General features: G+C 31.1%; 1 protein-coding gene across 1 annotated transcript; it reads right to left on the bottom strand.

Moving 5' to 3' along the window:
* Positions 1-1,211: 1,211 nt before the first annotated feature.
* Positions 1,212-6,722, bottom strand: LOC104889195 (uncharacterized). The gene is made up of 2 exons (XM_010674352.4): positions 6,123-6,722; positions 1,212-1,409 (listed from the first exon to the last, which is right to left on the bottom strand). The coding sequence occupies exons 1-2, from the start codon at positions 6,546-6,548 to the stop codon at positions 1,320-1,322; spliced, it is 516 nt and encodes a 171-aa protein (XP_010672654.2). The 5' UTR covers positions 6,549-6,722; the 3' UTR covers positions 1,212-1,319.
* Between the last annotated feature and the right edge of the window lie 13,050 nt (positions 6,723-19,772).

The following is a 19,772-nucleotide window of genomic DNA, read 5'->3' as shown; positions in this document are numbered from 1 at the left end:
GTAAAATAGTGTAAAAAAATGAACAAATCTTTATCAGATAAGGAGTAAGTATAATATATACCACATAAGCAATAAAGTAAAGTGAAAGTTTGGAAGAGATATATCTAATTGCAATGTTATTATTAGTGATAGGCTAGCTTGTAATGGTTAAAAGTTATTCTTTTCTTACTAGTTGATTTTGTTCTTTGGTTGTTGTATATGATTGATTAAAGAGAGATATTCCTTTGTATGAATTGGGTGAAAAAAGTTAGTGGTTGATCAATAAAATTCATAGATACTTATGTAGGGTTGTGCATTGGTCTAATTGATCTCAACCCGTGGACCAGAATTTTGAAATTTCCGAGACCATAAACCGCGCCATAAAAATCAGGTTCAGTTTGGATATGGACCAGAATAACCAGGATTGGTCTGGGTCCGAACCTGTTTGAATATGTTTGTGAAAACAAAAATGTAGCCATGAAAAAAATCATATGTAAACTTGTTTCGATTTTAATATTCTCGGATTTGATTAGACCTCATAAAGGAAGGATGACAAAGCAGGGAGTTAAAGAAATGAATTAACATTTCATTTGAATTTTAAGGATGGGGAAGAGGATAGGTCAAAAATCAAAATGTTTGAAAAAAATATTACAAATAATTTCTAGAACCGGATTAGAAAAAAAAACTAGAATCGGAATTTTACGCGAACTGATGATCGCACCTCATATTCAGGTTCGAACGTGATTTTTGCAGAGCCTTAGATATGTGTGTACTTGATAAATTGGTTGGCTGTTTGTTTTATAAACACATGGGGTGAGAATCAAAGGTCGTGAAAAAAATGGTTAGTTTAAAGTAGATTCGACTCGTAGCAGTAAAATCAACATGAACTCAACTTGGCGTGAACCATATGTTAGCTCTGACAGGGGTGGTTAACATGTATCATCTACCTAAACTTAAGCATCAAGAAAATTTTGAAATTTCTATTACGTGAATGCAAAATTTATCTTAATTAAGATTTAACACTTTGTTATCGTTGTGATAGAGATAACACATAATTCCACATTAAATTCTTTTCCTAAAAAGAAAATACTAGTGCAAGAAAACAAAACAAAATACTTCTTCCATATTTAAATAAGTGATATATTTCTCTACTTGATGTGAGAATTTTTTTTTTTTTAAAATGTGATACTCATTAAGATATAGAAGAAAATAATGAACTGATCACATATAAGTGACGTAAAATAGATGCATATTGCAATTAGTACTTCTTTACAAAAATCAAAGGAGAAGGAAAGGGATCATGATTTCTTTATTCCCCCTTCTCCATACATACATACATCTCAAACCATGTCATCAATTAAAATTCTGTGACGATTATAATGCTTCTCCATAAAAATCTTGGATGCGCCTCTTACGGTTTTGCTCCATGTCTGCATTGTACAAGTAAATCAATGTTAAGTTTTACAAATTCATATTTGTGTCTAAAATTTTCATGTCATAGTTGCAACCCAAATAAGTTTTGACATACTCACATGGGGTATTATTACTTATTAGATTCGTCTCATCGAGTACATTACGAAAATTAAACTTTTATATATTTATATTTTATATATATTAATGATACAACCTATGTATTGGCAAACGTGAAAAAGAATAAATGAGAAGTCACGTGACAACTGCGAAATATTTAGTCAACTATCTAATATCGACAAAAGGTATGATTTCACAATATATAAAAAAGGTTCTAGAAAGTAGTATCTGACAAATTTTTTTCAATAAGGTATGATAGAACGATATATATTATTCCTCCCGTCCCAAAATATAGTTTTTGATTCTATTTTTTCAGCGAAATTAAGATAAGTAAAATTTAAGGGAGCGTTTGATTCATATGATTCTGGTATGATGTATGGGTTTAGAATAAACAAAATTCATATACAGTGTTTGTTTAATAATTTGATAGATTTAAAATCCATACCTCAAACCCATAAGGTATGGGGTTAGAAACTCAAGGGGGGAGGTCGGTTTGGCTCATACCATTACCTCTAGGTATTAAATAGAAGAAAAAAGTTCATTCCCAAATAAAACCCAAACACATGGTATTAGGTATCAAGTTACAAATCTATACCACCTTGATTTCATTCCTGCTTCCAAACACATACTACTATATGAACCAAACGTCTCCTAAGAGGGATAAGAAATATTTTTTTGTTTATTTAAATAAAGATTATATGTGAAAAAGTGATTTTAGGAGAGAAAATGGAAAATATTGGTGAAGGAGCATTAATTGTAAGACTTGGGTTGAATAAGCAAAGCAAAAAACTAATTTTAAGAAATAAATAAATGATAGGGACAGTGGACACGATTTCTCTAGGTACATTACGGAAAAAAAATGGAACTATATATAGAAACAAGAACTATATTTTGGGACAATTAAAATAGAAATAAAACTATATTTTTAAATGAAGGGTGTAAAAAAAAATATAAAATAGTTTCTGACAAAAAAAAAAGAAAATCCATTATTTTTTCACAATATCCCATGTACATCTTCCACATACTCCTTTTACAACTCCGTGCATCAGCATATCAGTACGACCCAATATTGATTAGTTTATCTTAAATTCATACTCTCTCCTTTTCATTTTAATTGTTACACTTTGATATTTTACACTATTCACAAATTTTACTTTGAGCATCATTTGTGATTTATACGCAGATGAAAATATAGTTATGTGGGATTTTGTTAGATTCATCATAATATGTATTTTATTAATATGTACTTTTTATAATTTTTATAAATACAAAATTAAACATATATGTCCTCAAAGTTTTGCATTGATATGTGTGAAAAGTGTAAAAGTGACCAAATCCTCCGCCTCCTATCCTCATCAGATTGCATCAATTAACGGGAAAAAAGGGTGACCAAGAATCCAACATACGCTATGTTCAGTTCACCTTATTTTTGCTTATTTCAGATCTAATCAGATCACAAAAAATAAGTTCAGATCATATCAGATCACAAAAAATAAGTTCAGATCAGATCAGATCAGTTCAGATCAGACCAGATCAGATTGAATATTAATAAAATACTCATTGAGACGAATCAAACAAGACCCCACATGAAAAATCAGATCAGATCAGATCACAAAAAATAAGTTCAGATCAGATCAGACCAGATCAGATCAGACCAGATCAGATCAGTTCAGATCAGATCTAATTGATTATTAAAAAAATACTCATTGAGACGAATCAAACAAGACCCCACATGACTATTTTTTCATATATATTGAGAAAAATCTAAAAGATTATATCTAATTATGAATAGTGTCAAGATTCTAAGTGAGAAAGATAAAAAAAATACAAAGGGAGTATTATTATTTACTAGTCTATTTGTTCAAAAGGATTATTATTGTTGTTGTTGTACTTATTAATTGTTAATATTGGTAATTATTATTAATCTTGTTGTTACCATTATATTAAGTTATTTTGTTGTTATTAAATAATAGAAAATTAAAAGCTACGTGTTAAGAACATAAGATTGACGCAAAAATAAGAAATATATATAATATGATAGCTCAAATCCATGACGACGAAACTACTAAGTTCGGATTACATTTCAAAATAAGCTAAGTGTGAGATACAAATTATAAATTTAGATTCGGTACACCTCTTCCTACCGAATTCCAAATCTCTCTACCTATTTGAAGTTGCACGCTATTTATTTCTTTTATGCGCAAGTCATAATTGTTTGTATATCTTATTTTATTTTATATGAAAAAAAAGAGTTGAGTCTGCCGACTTCTCAAGTGTGAAACATTTTTTTTAAGGGAAAGTGTGAAACATTGTATAAGTTCTCTTATAAATTAATGACTTGAGTTATATAATTATTTTTAGTAATAATAATTATTATTACGATTATAATTATTATTATTATTGTTCTTATAATAATGATTATTATTATTATTATTATTAATTAAAGTTGTGTAAAAGTCGTAATAGAAATAAAATGATAATAATAGTAATACTATAAAGATCTTATAATGTCAATAATGAATTACAAAGTAATAAGATAATAGTAATAATATATTTTATAAAAGATAAGATCTTGTAAATCAGATCAGATTAGATCAGATCAAATCAGATCAGAAAAAATAAGTTCAGATCAGATCAAATCAGAAAAAATAAGTTCATCAGATCAGATCAGATAAGTTCAGATCAAAAAATTTCAGGTGAACTAAACATAGCCATAATTATCATATTTTGTAGCAAGGTTATAAGCGATTGATCAAAGAAACAATGTACTTCCCCGCTCTTTTCCTTGCAATATTTCTTAAGTGTCTAATTTTTATAATTCACAACTTTATTATTTTTATATTAGTAATATATTCTCTCTTTCTCTCCCTAATATATAATATTTCCTTTTTATCTCCCCTTTTTAAGGATATTTATCCCTCATACTCTCTTATAGGTTACATACTATGCCAATCTTGATTTTCACTAACTTATTATTATTCAGACTCACATAAGATTTACTCCAATTTTTTAGTTTATTCCTCGTACGCAAGAAAAAAAAGTTGGATACCATTATTAGTAATGTGTCGTATTGTAATTGGACAAGAAATAGTTGAGTGGTAAATATAACTCATGTAAAGCATAAAGTTTTGAACATAATCTTGATTTTCAAGACTTTTCTCAAAACTCAAGTAAAGTCTTAGGCACATTATCACACAAGACTCTTAAATTCAGAACAAAGTCTTTAGTTAAGACTGAAGGATTTTGTTCTCGATCAAGTGTAATAAACTAAATAATATTAGGATAAGTTATGGAGATAATATATTCAATAATATTAGATGATCACAACGTTTTGCTAGAAGCTAATTGTGATTTGTTGGACTAATATGATTAGGGCCAACTACTAATATCATTGAGTCGAGGTCACACAAGTAATGACACTTGGATATTTATCCAAATCCATTTGTGAAATGGGTTGCGCGGTTTGATGATGGATGGGAAGAGTTGTAACTCGTGAGTTTATTAGGCTCATAATGTATGACATTATGAGGCAAAATAAAGCCTCATGAAACACCTCTTTTGTAACCACCTTATATATTGATATGGGGTTACAAAGGTGGACATACACTTTTACAACTTCTAGAGTGAAAAATCTGATTTTTCCCTTAGTCTTTTCACACTCATTTTCGGCCCTTACCACAAAAGTAAGATAGTGCTTTTCTCTCTTCCGTACTAGCATACATGGTGATCCAAGTGTTATTCGTGGACCAACATTAGAGGAACGACACTTGACGTTCTAAGGTGATCTCCACTAGAAGTTTGGTGAAAAGAGGGACATACGCATCAAAGGTATAATTCTATACTAATGTTTGATTCATACTAATTTATGCAATGATCTTGGGATAGATGTACAAGTATTTGATACTTGATTTTTCGCATTATGCATCTAAGTTCCTACAAAGACTCCCTCTAATTTTATCACTCTCGATAATCACACCCTTAGTTCTTGGATAAAACCAAACGTTGCAAGTAAAAGAAAGTAAAAAAATGTAATAGTATAGTTTATGGCTAGTGAAATACTCAATTTACATTTTTTTATCATTCTCATTTCTATGTGCGCAATTGTACACGATCTCAATACATTCTAAATTTAAATATCTTTCCTTATATAGATTATAAAGTGCACATTTCTTTTGGATACAAGTATTAAGAAGAGATTATGTGTAGGATGACCTTAATTGTATTAAATCATAATTTAATATAAAAATTGGTGTAGTTTTTATGAATTGATTGTTAAGGAGAGAAAATGTTGGCTATACGGGGAAGTGGGTGATATTATAAAAATTGAAAGTAAAATAATATTTCAATTGGTGGATCATACCAAATAAGAAAATAGGAAATCTATTTGAGACATAAATGAGCACTTTATTTCAGAACATGTATGAATAATATACCAAACAAACAAGACCCCACAATTTTGTTAGTATATTGAAAAGAATTAAAAAATTATCTCTAATTATTATAAATAGTGTCAAAATTTCAAGTGAAAAAGAAAAAAAAAACTACTTTTACTCATCATAAACACAGATAAAAAGAAGTAATTAATTAATTAAGTAATAAAGAAAGATGAGTACCTTTTCAATAGCAGAAAGAAGTGACTTGGTCCGAAAATCTCTAGCAACTCTAGCATAACTAGGATGAGACTTAGAAATGCCAATTTTCTTAAGCAAAGAGGCACCTGAAGAAGAAGTACGTCTACTAGTACTATTATTACCCCTTTGATAATATTGAGGAAGGAGTGACTTCCTTTCAACCACCTTAAAACTTGCACTAGCACTACTACTATTATTCTCAATTGATGTGCTCATCTCCTTCTTCATCATCACCTTTCTCTTCTTCTGACTTCGGCACCGTGTCGAAATCGACTTACGAGCCGAGGAAGAAGCCTCGTCGTTATCGGAGGAGTCAGAGTCGATTGCGGCAAATTTTCGGAGGAGTTGGTCGGAGGAAGCCTTAGTAACGTGCTGAATTGCTCTAGGAGTAGGAGTAAGAGTTTCCATTTTAGGAGAAAATTAAAGTTTGATGCTTATTTTTGGTAGTGGCAAGTATTTAGTATTGTGGGCGGAGTTATTAAGCTTATGATGCGCAGCAAAATGAGCCGTTGAGGTAAGGTAAACTGTAAAAGGATGGATGATTGGATCTGTGTATGCGCGTGCGTGGGGGAGGGAACAAAATATAGCCGTTACTGCTTCTCAGGTGTCATGTGAATTGCTGAACCTATTTTTAAACATCTTTTTATACAAGTATTATTTATCCGCGCCTTCTTTTTTTATTGGTTTCTATCTTATGACATTTTTAGAAAGTAATTTTTTTATTAGGATGTGGTGGAGTATATGATGACTGGGACAAAATTGTCTAGGAAAAGTACGGTAATGTAGTAGAGGAGTTTTTGTCATTGAGTGACATGTTACACAATCGCTCCAAAATTAGCGATGATTTTTATGGGATGATTTTTATGGAATGATCACGTCCGTTGGTCATATTCGGCATGGCCAAACATAAGTGCCTATTTGGCTATTTAGACAACTCAAATAACCCAAAACACACACACACACCCACCCCAACACCCCACCAAACCCCAATCTGAATTACTAAAAATATTTTTTGGCTTCTTTTCGGAAATTCGTGGTAAGATGAATATCCTTTGAACTGCTTTTGTACAAGACCACTCACCCAGAGGCCCAACAAGTCTTAAATCCCCTCCCCCCAACAATATTGTTTTACTAAATGATGCACTAGTTTTTCGCTAATAAGTACATGCACCCAAGTGCACGTAGAACATGGTGCACCCTCTTCTAAACTACGTCGTTTTGTCATTTTTAGAGTCTATAATTTTAAAAAATTGTTGTTATTTGTTTCCTTAAATTTTGCAACTAAATATTCCTTTTTCAAATTTGAATTTAAAAGGTACATGTTCTTTTACCTTAAGCGTACATGTTCATTTACTATATGCTATTTTCACTATAACCTATGTTCTTTTATAAATACAGATTTACATGTTCTTTAATTTTAAGCTTTATGTTCTTTTTTAAAGTAGAAAAGTTGTCGAAAAAAACTCGTGTTCTTTTATATAAATGGTACTACTTTTTGGACCCGTGCAAAAATGCACGGGAACTTTTTTGTTTAATAAGCGTGTTTATATACCAACTTCAGTAAAAGCATATAAAAGATTCTCTACGTCTACTCGATTTAATATACGCTTATGTACGTACTACTCGAAATTCAAATGAATTTAACCTCTATACCATATTAAATTAATAAACTTTGAACGACGTATTGAAATACAGAATAATCCTATACATATTTAACCAAAAACAAAGCATCAATGATGCACTTTACACAGAAAAACAAAAAATGCTCCTTTATGTTAATTATGAAGTTGTTTTGCAAATACATGACACTCTTAGGTTGTAGAAGACTTATTTATATATGTCATTAGCTGTAATATTAGACATATCATGTTCTTTCTCACAAATCAGTATTATTATACACTTTCTACCCGTGACTTTAGAAATGACCACATAAATTGGCTATGGCTGAAAACCGAACTTGGAAGATACAAACCCATATGTGATAGGGATATCTTTGACTTTTATGTATAGTCATTGCAAAACACAATCCAAGGGAAATTTTGTTCCATTTGACAGAATGAGTGTCATACGGAGTATAAATACCATATATACTCCTCTTTCCTTGACATACTCAGGCCCCCTTTAAATGATTCTCTAGGAAATACCAAATATATATTTTCTACTATATATAGTTGATACAGGATCATTTCCCTTTCCCCAGCTAAAAAAGTAACGTGATTATTTTCTTGTTGCTGGCTCCTTGAGCCACCCCATGTCCTTGCCATCGCCTGATTGGTTGTTTTTCCATCTTTTTTTATTCTCATTTTAGTAGTGTAGTCTCCTTTTATTTGGTGCCCCTTAGCTTGAACATGTCTATGACCTCGAAGATGAATGTTCGATTATCCATGTACGACAATTAAACAAATTTAGTAGAAGAAAGACGCTACCCATTGGTAGAAAATATGATTTGTTTTTGTAGAAAATAAAATAATTCATAATTTACGTTTAATAAAAATGCACGTGATGAGATATCCCGTGCAATAAAAAAAAACCAAACGGCATGAGATAAATACATCACGTTGATGTCATTATTTATATAATCCATGTTATTTTAAATTCATCAATTTTACTCAAACAAAATTATGATTTTTCTTTAAAAATTATAAGCGAATAACATAAAGAATTATGATTACCATAATTATCATAACTTACTAATAGAAAGTGGTCCTACTCGACCTAAATGCACACTAAATTAAACCACACCTCTATTATGCAACTTAGTAAAATCAGAATTTAGCATTTTATATTTTTCATATTGTTTTGCCCTACTCAATGTAAACCAACCTTAAATATAAACCATCCTCATCCATTTAATTTTATTCCCATAGCCACCCCACTAATCATACAATTAACTTCAAATTGAACAAAAATATTGACTTCAATTTATACTTGACATTCACCTATCGCCTATCTCTAGAACAAAGGAGTATTATAGACATTTATTTAGTTCCACTATAAAAATCATGATCTGAATATATAGGTGTTAAAGAAATTTAACACGCCAAGTTTGGATTTGTCAATATTTAAACTTATAGTATGATAGTATGATTAATACGATTCGATAAGTGTTTCAATAAAATAACCAACCCATTTTTTTACATTTGAAAATTTTATGTGATAGAATAGATCTAGTTCGATCTTGGTTATGCATTAGTTATAGGTGATTAAGCTCCACTTATGATGAAACTAATTTTAATTATGTTATAATCTTAACATATATTTATTGAGATATAAAGAGTTTCCTAACTTTCTTCCTTCTTTAATATATCATAATTGCATAAATGAAATCTCCTAATCATTACAAACTTTATTTAAGTTATCAAATAGTTACCTATTTTTCTTCCCATTGAGATCTAAAGAATAACCTTAAACTGAACCATAATGTTATGATGTTATCAACTGAATTTCTTTATCTTTTTTGTTTTTTTGACTAAAATCATAACTTTTGTGTTCCTTCACCAAGAGATCTACCATTTTGTTTGATGACTCAATTTTTTAGCTTCATTGGAAAATTCTCTAACTTCATACCATGTGGCTTCAAGGATTTTGTTTTAGACATAGAGATATTATAATTCAAAAAAAATAAAATTAAATACATACTTTATTTAATGGTTGCGTACAAATTTAATAAATTTCAATAGTCATTATTAACATCCATTTCAACCAAAAATCACGATTTTCAAAATTATGAGTAGATAAAGGAAATGTTAACACAATAATCTATTATATTTATAAATATAATATATGAAATTTAAAATAAGTTATCTAAAATAAGTAAAAAAAGTATACCTATAAAAACATATAAATATATGAATAAAACAATGTAAAATAGACATGCAAAAACATCAAATATCATAGTTTTATAATGTGTATTTCAAGGATAATTTATAAATATTATGTAGAAATTATTGTAAAAAAGTTATCATTCTAACTCGAACAATAGCCTCAAGGTTGTTGCACTCTAAACATCGTGTAAATAAAAAAATCATCTATCAATGTAATCCCACGATACGCTTAGAAGCTTTCTATTGATAATTTTTGTAGAACTTTGTCATCCTCACAAATAATATTGAGTGTCTTGCAACTATATTAAAAGAATGATTGTGTATAGACGTTATTTATAAATAATTTGAAAACATATGAATAATTTATTGAACATGTATCGTACCTTAGTTTGCACCTAAATAAATCGTTGATAGAATAAGCTCCAACACGTGAAATAATATCAACGACAATTTCTTTGGGAAGACGTTCTATTATACATATATTTTGATATATATTGAGGCTTCATATAGAATTAGTTTAGACTATTTGGCTTTATAAAATTTCAAATCATATAAGTTGTGTAAATAACTTATTTATAAGTACAATAAATTTAGGCATCAAGAATACATTATATATATGTTGCTTTTTATGAAGTATATACTAAACGTACCTATATTACATGATTTTTTGTACAATAAATTCATTTTCATAAGTTTATTTTGTGAATGTTCATTTTCCTAAATAAAATAGATCCTAATATATGCTAAATTTTAAAAATGTGCAATTATAATTATTTACTTTTTAAAACTTCTTAAAATGTATATTTTAACCAAAGATATGACTTATTCAAAATAAATTTGAAAAGGCAAGTTTTAGTTGACATGTTTTTTTACATTTACTTATTTTGAAAAATACAAAAATCACCTACTAATCAACTCTTTTTTTAAACTATTTTAATGCTTGAGTTCAAAAAATATTTTGTTTACTGATGTGTTTTAAAATATACCGCAAGTGCACGGTGTCTGTTTAGCAGAAACTGGCAAATACGGGTCGATCCACAGGGAGAGGAGTTCTACAGATTTGTGTAATTATCTAACTATTTGCAGAGAGTAAATGATTGATTAATTAATAACTAAACTAAAATAAACTAGAACGCAGAAAAATGGAGATTTATCAAATAATTAAAAGCCTAGGGCAATCGATCGGTCCACCATGCCTATACCAATTTAATCAATATAATATAGTTCAACAACACTTGGATTGAGGTTCGAATAAATGAAATATTTCGCTAATCCTTGGTCAGGCATTAACAACTCAGATTAACATAGCCAGTACGGTCGCTCAACATAATCAAATCTACCTATTGTAACAAGCCTCTAGAATATGATCTTTCGATTCTAATTCTTATTAGCTAAACATAACTCATGATATTGCGCAATTACATGAATTAAACAAGTATACAAATCAATAGGAATTATTCTAATTCAATCCAATTATTGAAGAACATCAAACCACAATAAAAAAGGTATAAACATGGCTTCCCTCTCTAAACCCTAGAAATAGACTACTCACTCATGATGATATTGAAAGCAATAAACATAATCAAAGTAAAAGAATTCATGAAATTAAACTAAGTAGAGAAGAATACCAAAATTGAAGAACGATGGAAAAGGAAATCGACGATCTATATAATCTTCCAATGTAAAAGTTCAACAAAAGTAGAGAGAATAAACTAAGTGTTTGGCCCTAAAAAACGTAGAAAATAAGATAGCCCTCCTCGAAAATATAAAAAACCTATTTATACTTCTTACAAAATCGGCTAAAAAACCCGAAAAAACGCGTCCCGAGAAACCGCCCGGATCCCGGGCGAAATCCGCCCGGTCGGGCGACGGTGATTCACAACTTACGACAAAAAAGCAAATCCGCCCGGTCGACCGGGCGAACCCGCCCGGTCGGGCGCGTAAGCAAATTTTCCCATTTGGTCGCCCGGTTGACCGGGCTAATATTTCTTGAATTTTGGTGAAAAAATAGTTTCGCGGTCGGCAAAACCGCCCGGTCGACCGGGCGGAGAATAATGATTTGCGTCAACTTGTGAAGGCTGTATCTCTCAAACCAGATGTCGGATTGGGGCGTGTGACCTATCATTGGAAGCCCTTGAAGTCTAGTTTCCAACCCAACTGGAATTTCTTGATTATCAGTTGTATATCAAAAGTTTATGGCCAAAATAGTGAACAGGTGTCAGTTTTGACACTTCTTCACCAACTCTTTGCTTCATTCTAACTCGAAATTGTCCCGAAATGATGCATTGTGATCCTTGTGCAAGATATCTTCATCTTCAATGATTAATAGGCTTGATCTTAGGTAATCATACAATTTGCATCAAAGTAACCTGAAAATGATCAAAACACAGCGAAACGGGAGTAGTAGAGCAAACTTACGTAATTCATTCCATTATACACCTAAATGCTCTAAAAGGAGTTCTAAATGCAATCAAAATGCATCTAAAAACTATATATAAATGTAACATATCATTTACCAAGCAAATAATTATTTTCTCCAAAAAGTAAACCTTTTTTACTACTTCATATAATTTAATGAAAATTACATTATTGTTGTCGTCTACATGATAACTAAATATATCTGATGGATGTAGTACGAAATTAAAAAAAAAATTACATTTAAAAAACAATTGCCTATATATCGATGAGACAATACGGAGACAACACTTAAACAATATATTAATGAAATTTATTACGAAATAAACATCTAATTATAATTATGACATAAATGATAAAAAGAACATAAGTTCTTGATACATTTGCAAGCATTTACATACTATGCTAGGTTTATCTAAAACTTCATATAGTAATCATAATAACCTTCCCAAAGGTTCCTTTTGGCCTCACATTTTATCTTGTTATCGCATAAAAATAAATCTGATTGTATAGTAATTTTATTTTCTATCCATATAGTCGAAAAATTATAGCGAATTTTCTTCCGACATTCTACATTCCTTTCCAATAGCATCTTAATTAGTGTATTTGTGGTATCATTTTTAAACCAAGTTTTTAGAATTCACATCTTCACTGCATAGAGATATTAGGCCCAGTAAATAGGTTGCAACTAAATAGTCTTGATTTGATGCTTTTTCAAAACTTGTAGTATCATTTTTATCTTCATTTGAGTAAAATATTGTACCTAAAAGCATTAATAAAAAATTAAATATCAACATCATTATCTCACCAGAGAACACAAACTTTTTTTTTTTGTGCACTAATCATTTAGTTTCCTGATTGCCAAATGAGAAAATTTTGTTCTATGAATCTTGGACTTCAATTGACTCTATTTATACATGTATATTGTTAAGCGTGTGCTTTGAGATACAATCCATAATTAGTGCAATTTCCTTAATATTAGAGCAAATCAAGGACATGTAGTTGCCTATTCATATTATTTAAAACAAAAAACGATTCATGGGCTACAATATACCCTATTTACTTACATATAGTAAATGGTCGAAAATGTGCAATTATAATTATTTACCTTTTAAAACTTATTAAAATGTATATTTTAACCAAAGATATGACTTAGGGCCTGTTCTCCCCAGCTTATTTCAGTTCAGTTCAGTTCAGTTCAACTCTCTTCAGTTCGGTTCGGTTCAGTTCAGTTCAGCTCTCTTCAGTTCAGTTCAGTTTAGTTCAACTCCGTTCTTTTATAACCATTTTGTTAAATATTATTATTATGGCGGTATAATTTATTTTACTAATTACTCTTATTATTATTATTATTATTATTATTATTTATTTTTATATCATTACTATCAAATATTATTATTAGTATTATTATTAGGAGGAACATGGTTTAGGTCAAAGCGCAAATAACCCACGTTTTTTAGCCCATAAACCAATCAGATCGCGTCAAAACGGTTTATGATGCAATTTTCGCGGTCCAATCCAATCATTATTTTTAATTACTAAATATTTTATATTATTAAATCTAATTATTAAAATAGTAATATTAATTTACTTCTTAGATATTATTGTTATTATATAATCATCATCAAGTATTAATATATTAATACAAATAATATAAAATAATAATAATTATTAATTATTAGTATTATTAATTTATGATTATTAATATTATTTATTTATAACTATCATTTAAAAATATCCAAAATACTATTATTATTATTATTATTATTCATTATTATTATATTATAATTAATTATTATTTAATAGTCATATTATTATTGTTTAAATATTATTTATATATTTATTACATTAAATTTAATTCAATTCAATTCAATTCAATTCAATTCAATTCAGTTCAGTTCAGTTCAGCTCTCTTCAGTTCAGCTCTCTTCAGTTCAGTTCAGTTCAACTCCAATCAGTTCAGTTCATCTGTTTTATGCCGAAGAGAACAGATCTTTATTCATAAAAAATTTGAAAAGGCAAGTTTTAGTTGACAGGTTGCAAATCCAAAGACAACAAATAAGTAACAGCGAACGAAAAATTATTTACAGAAATTCTTCTATCTGTCTTGCATGGCAACAATGAGCCATTCATCAACTCAATCCTATCCCTCCAACAGAAGACCCAGAAAACCATAGCAAAATGAGAAGTATTCTTTAAGATCAAACAAAAGTATTTCAAGCATGTTCTCTTTTCTTTGAAGCTTCTACAACCCTCTGACAACCACTGTCCAATACTATCTTGCTAACTCAAAGTCCTCTGCCACCATCGTTCCCAATAGCACAACCTAGGCTTCTGCAAATTGAAGACCCCCAAAAGTTGAAGGTGCTCGCAGCCCCAGGGGTTGCTATATTGGGACTATAGATCAACTGTATATGAAAGTAGTGGTTCGGAGTTGAGAATATGCATTTTGATCAACTTTTCAAGTGTTTCTAGCTAGAGGTTTAGTGTCGTCAGAAAGTGGGTCTATTAGGTGCTTCCAGTTTTGAACTACCGTGAGTGGTTACTTCTGAGAATTGGTTCCACTTCTGGTTATCTCTCTGTAAAAAACCCATATTGTAAATTCTTGATTGATTGTAGGTATCATTATATTTAGTTTAATATAACGACTTTGTTTTTTTCCATAAGTGAAAAGTAAGATTAGAAAATTCTATTATCAAACTCTAGATGATTTGGACTTTGAATTAGATTAGTGGGATGATTTGGATAAGTGCTATTGATTATAGATGATTTGGACTTTGAATTAGATTAGTGAGAGATATATTGGAATTTGCCTGATGATTGAAGATGGTATAAAAGCGTGTTATGAATTTGATTGCTAGTAATGCAAAAGTAAGGAAATGTTCAATTTGGTTAGGAAGTCATTAGGATGAGTGCTAACGTTTTTTTAGTAAATTTTTCTTTGGTTCATCCCTTCAACTCCAAACATTGTTACAAAAAAATAATGATATAGAAGAAACTAATGACAAATTGTGTTACAATCACGACAAAAATAAAATGACAAATAATGTTAAACATTGTTACAAAAAAATATAATGCAATCCCATGCAAAAATGTTAAGCAACCACGTGAGATATGATACACTATTTCATTCATGCAAGCCATGAATAACGAATTGATATTCCCATTTGATGTTGTGACGAATTCACCTTCTACAAAAAATTGGATGTTGTTGCAAACCGTGAATGATGATTGACATAATTTTTTTTTTCTCAAATGATGTATGGAAACGTGTTTAGGGTTATGAATTTTGATGTTGTAGTGCAATGCAAATATGAGTAGGGTATTTATAGTGAAAAATAAAGGTTGTTTTTTTACTCGTTTTTTTTTTAAATTTTTTTAAAATATCATTAAATCACGAATTTCCATATTAAAGCTTGATTGAATCAATCCCTAAAATTACGTCATTCAAATTAGGAATGATTTTGATTTAGGTGATCAACTTGTACATGATTGAAGATTGTAATTGCTTATTTCCTTATGGAGTGAATCTCCAATTTTTTCGGCCAAATTTAAACAAAATTATGGGAATAAACGTTTCCTTAATTATGTAGATCACATATCAATTAAAATCCTTAATTGACGTCAATTATATATGCTTTGATTCGTGTGACACGTGGACACTCTCATTGAGCTTCGAGGAATACTGATCAACGGAGCATGCCACGTCATGCCACGTGGGATTGAAATCGCTAACAGAACGACACGTGGCCTCAAGGATTTTACTTTAGATATATATATAGATGTTCTTTTTGGGTGCACAATAAGCATGGTGCACCCTGGTGCATAATCCACGCTTTGCTAGTTATTCTCATTAACACCCTAGTATGTATTTTATACATTCAACATATCTAAAGATTAATACTCTTTTTTCTCCTTTACTGTTTCATGATGACATATAAGATTTTTTCCACTAGTGAATCCAGCTTTATCCTGGATAGAGCCATTGACAAGAATATTCTGGTCATTAAAGAAGTCGCACATATTTTTAAAAAAGCAAAGGCCTCTGCTTATGTTATGGCTCTCAAAATTAATTTGTCAAAAGCTTTTGATAGCCTGGAACGGGGTTTCATCAAGGACACCCTAATTCGCTTCAATTTCCCTTCCCAGATAATTGACCTCATTATGTATATCATCTCCACTCCTTTTATCTCCATTATGCAGGATGAAATTATCACTCCTCCTTTCTTACCATCTAGGGGTATTAGACGAGGAGATCCTCTATTTCCTTGCATTTTTATTCCTTGTATGGAGCATCTCTATTTCATGATTGAGCAACAAGATGGGAGTAAGATTTGGAAACCCTCAAAAATTTGTGAAGACATTCATTTGTCCCATTTATTTTATGCGAATGATGTTTTCTTATTTGGAAGGGCTTCCCATGACAATCTTGATTCTATTCTCAAAGTTCTTAAAGATTTTGGTTAGATTGTATCTTAATGTGTCCAAATCTACCATTATCTTTCTTTCAAAGATGAATCATAACTCTCGTAGTGCTATTGTAGGCCCAAATAATCTTAAAATCTCCATCTCTTTTGGAAAATATCTCGGTATCCAGATTATATTAGTCCCAATAAGTTGAGAAAGCAAGACTATTTTGAGATGATTGATAAGACTAATAATAAGGACAAAACTAAAGGACGGCAGGCTAAACTTTTGAATATGGATGGGAGATGTACTTTAATCAAAGTTGTTTCGAATACCTATCATGTTTACAATTAGTAGATTATGGACCAAGGTGTAGGATGAGCATCCTACACCAGCTCCAAAACGCAAGGCAATAAGAATGAAACACACCATTCAATAGCAAAAAAGTAATTGATTTGACAGCTAATGTACATTCCCATTACATCCAGTGTACATATCAAAAATACAAAAAGTAACTGATTTGACATTTACTGTTCACCATTTAATAACTGATTTGATGTCCCCCCATATACTGTTCACCACTTCTTTCTTTTCCACACTCAACCTCCTTGTACATTCTTGGTTTCGTGGTTGTTCATTAACAAAATCAAAATGTACAATGACAGCCCCCAGCTGAAAGTAACCCAATTCCTAAAGCTGATGTCAAGTGAGTAATTTGCAATCTTTGTACGCTGGGTGTGTTGATGTTTGTTCAGTAATGAAATTCAATATGTACAATTACAGTCCCATACCGAAATATGTCAAGTGAGTAATTTCCATTCTTTGTACACTGGTGTGTTTGATGTTTGTTCACTAATGAAATTCAATATGTACAATTACAATCTCATACCGAAATTCAATAAAATCACAATGTACATTGATGGTCATTGCTTTGATCACTGAAAATCCCTAAATGTACACTCGTAGATTATTGTACACCAAACCATATGCATTTGTACATTAAAAAAATTGTTTCACGTGATGAGAGAGAAGAGCTGGCCCACTTTCAAAAATATTGCCAAAAGTCAGCCACATGGGCAAGGTGTAGGATGCTCATCCTACACCTCGGTGCAGGATCTAATTTGCGTCATGTTTATGCTATGCAAACTAATTTTCTCCCTCATGGGTTATTGGACGAGTTGGAGAAAAATATGAAAAGATTCTTATGGAATAAAGTTGATCAAAGGCGTTATATCCCTAGATCTTTGTGGTTCACTGTCTATAACCTCTTAAAATTGGTGGACTTAGGATCCATAATCTTAAAATATGGAATTTGGCCTTCATGGCAAAATTGGGTTGGAAATTACTAACCCAATCTTCCAAACTTTGGGTTCGGATCTTCAAGGGCAGATACCTCAAAAATAATAACTTTCTTGATGCTATCCTTCTCCCAATTCCTCTGCCATTTGGCGTGATATTTTGAAAGGCAGTCCCATCTTGCAAAAAGGATTAGCCATTAATATTGGTTATGGAGTGGACATATCCCTTTAGTTTAGTGACTGGATTGGAATTGGCCCCCTATATTGCCTCCATGGAGTGCGTATTCCTGATTCCATTGCTCGTTGGAGAGTCTCTACTTTAATCTTTCATGGTCAATGGAATGTTAACAAAATTAAACCATTTGTTCCCATTGATGTTCTTTTGAAAATTTGTGCGCTTCCCTTAACCAAGTATTCGAATCTTAAGGATTCCATCAAATGGAAATTCAGTAAGAATGGTGAATTTGACATTAAATCTGCGTACCATAAAGGTACTAAAGATGTGAATCTATCATCTTCCCTCAAATTTTTCCATCTCCTTATCTAATTTGGAAAATTCAGGTGCCTTATAAGTACAAATGTTAATTTGGAATTTGATGCATTCAATTCTACCAGTCATCTCTTCATTAAAGCATAAAATCCCAGATCTTAATCTTGTCTGTGCTCGTTGTGGTATTCGAGATGAAGATCATCTTTACCTCTTTAGGGATTGCTCATCTTCTAAAGTTTTATGGAATATGATTTTCAAAGATTTTGCCCAACCTCGTGATTTTTATTTTCTCATTTTTACAAATGCCAACTTGGGAGACTTGGCTGAATTACAATCTCACTCACAAGGCTAGCTGGAGAGTTATTTTTGGAGTTACTAGTACTACATGGCAAACCTGGACAATGAGGAACAAAGTAGTTTTTGATGGGCTGATGCACAATGCTAATTCTATTTATAATAGATTTAAGCTGGATTTGGTTGCTACTAACAATGTTATGCAGACTGATGTTCCCTCAAGCAGTGCCACTCTGGTCAAGCTGCATTGGAAGCCTCCAGCAGAATATTTTTTCAAGCTAAACACTGATGGAAGCTGGAAAGGGATTGACAAGGCCAGTGGTGGCAGAGTAATTCGCAGAATATGTTCACCTGTTGAAGGAAATTGACACAGTAACCATCCTTCACGCGCGTAGAGACGTCAATGTTCTTGCACATAGGATGGCTAAACTTAGGATGGAAATGAAGGAAGAAAGAAATGTTTACTTCACCCCTCCAGTTGATGTGATGAATGAATTTCTCATGGACATCAGTGCTATGGGCTCAACAACCCGACCATCCACAAGTGGATGATTGTCTATGTCTCTTACTGGACTTATGTAATTTCCTTGTATGATATGCACTATGCAGTATGTTATTAACTTAGAGTAATGCCAATGGTGATTGGTTTGATCACCAAAATCTGAAATTTTGGATTGAAAAAAAAACTTGGATCCCATTGGTGACATAAAAGTGTTCACCAAATGACAAAATATGTCATTGTTCATCATGTGAAGAAACTCATCATCATGCACTGAAGAAAAGGGGAGGAATGACACACAGCCAACTAATGGCACGCTGCCACGTGGCTGCTGTGTATTTTTTCACGGAATTTCCCAGAAAATCGCTATTTCAAAAAACAATAATACCAAAATTCATTTTTTTC

This window comes from Beta vulgaris, chromosome 3 (genome assembly GCF_026745355.1).
Source record: "Beta vulgaris subsp. vulgaris cultivar EL10 chromosome 3, EL10.2, whole genome shotgun sequence".
Classification (NCBI taxonomy): Eukaryota; Viridiplantae; Streptophyta; class Magnoliopsida; order Caryophyllales; family Amaranthaceae; genus Beta; species Beta vulgaris.
This window is presented reverse-complemented; position numbering and strand designations above follow the sequence as displayed.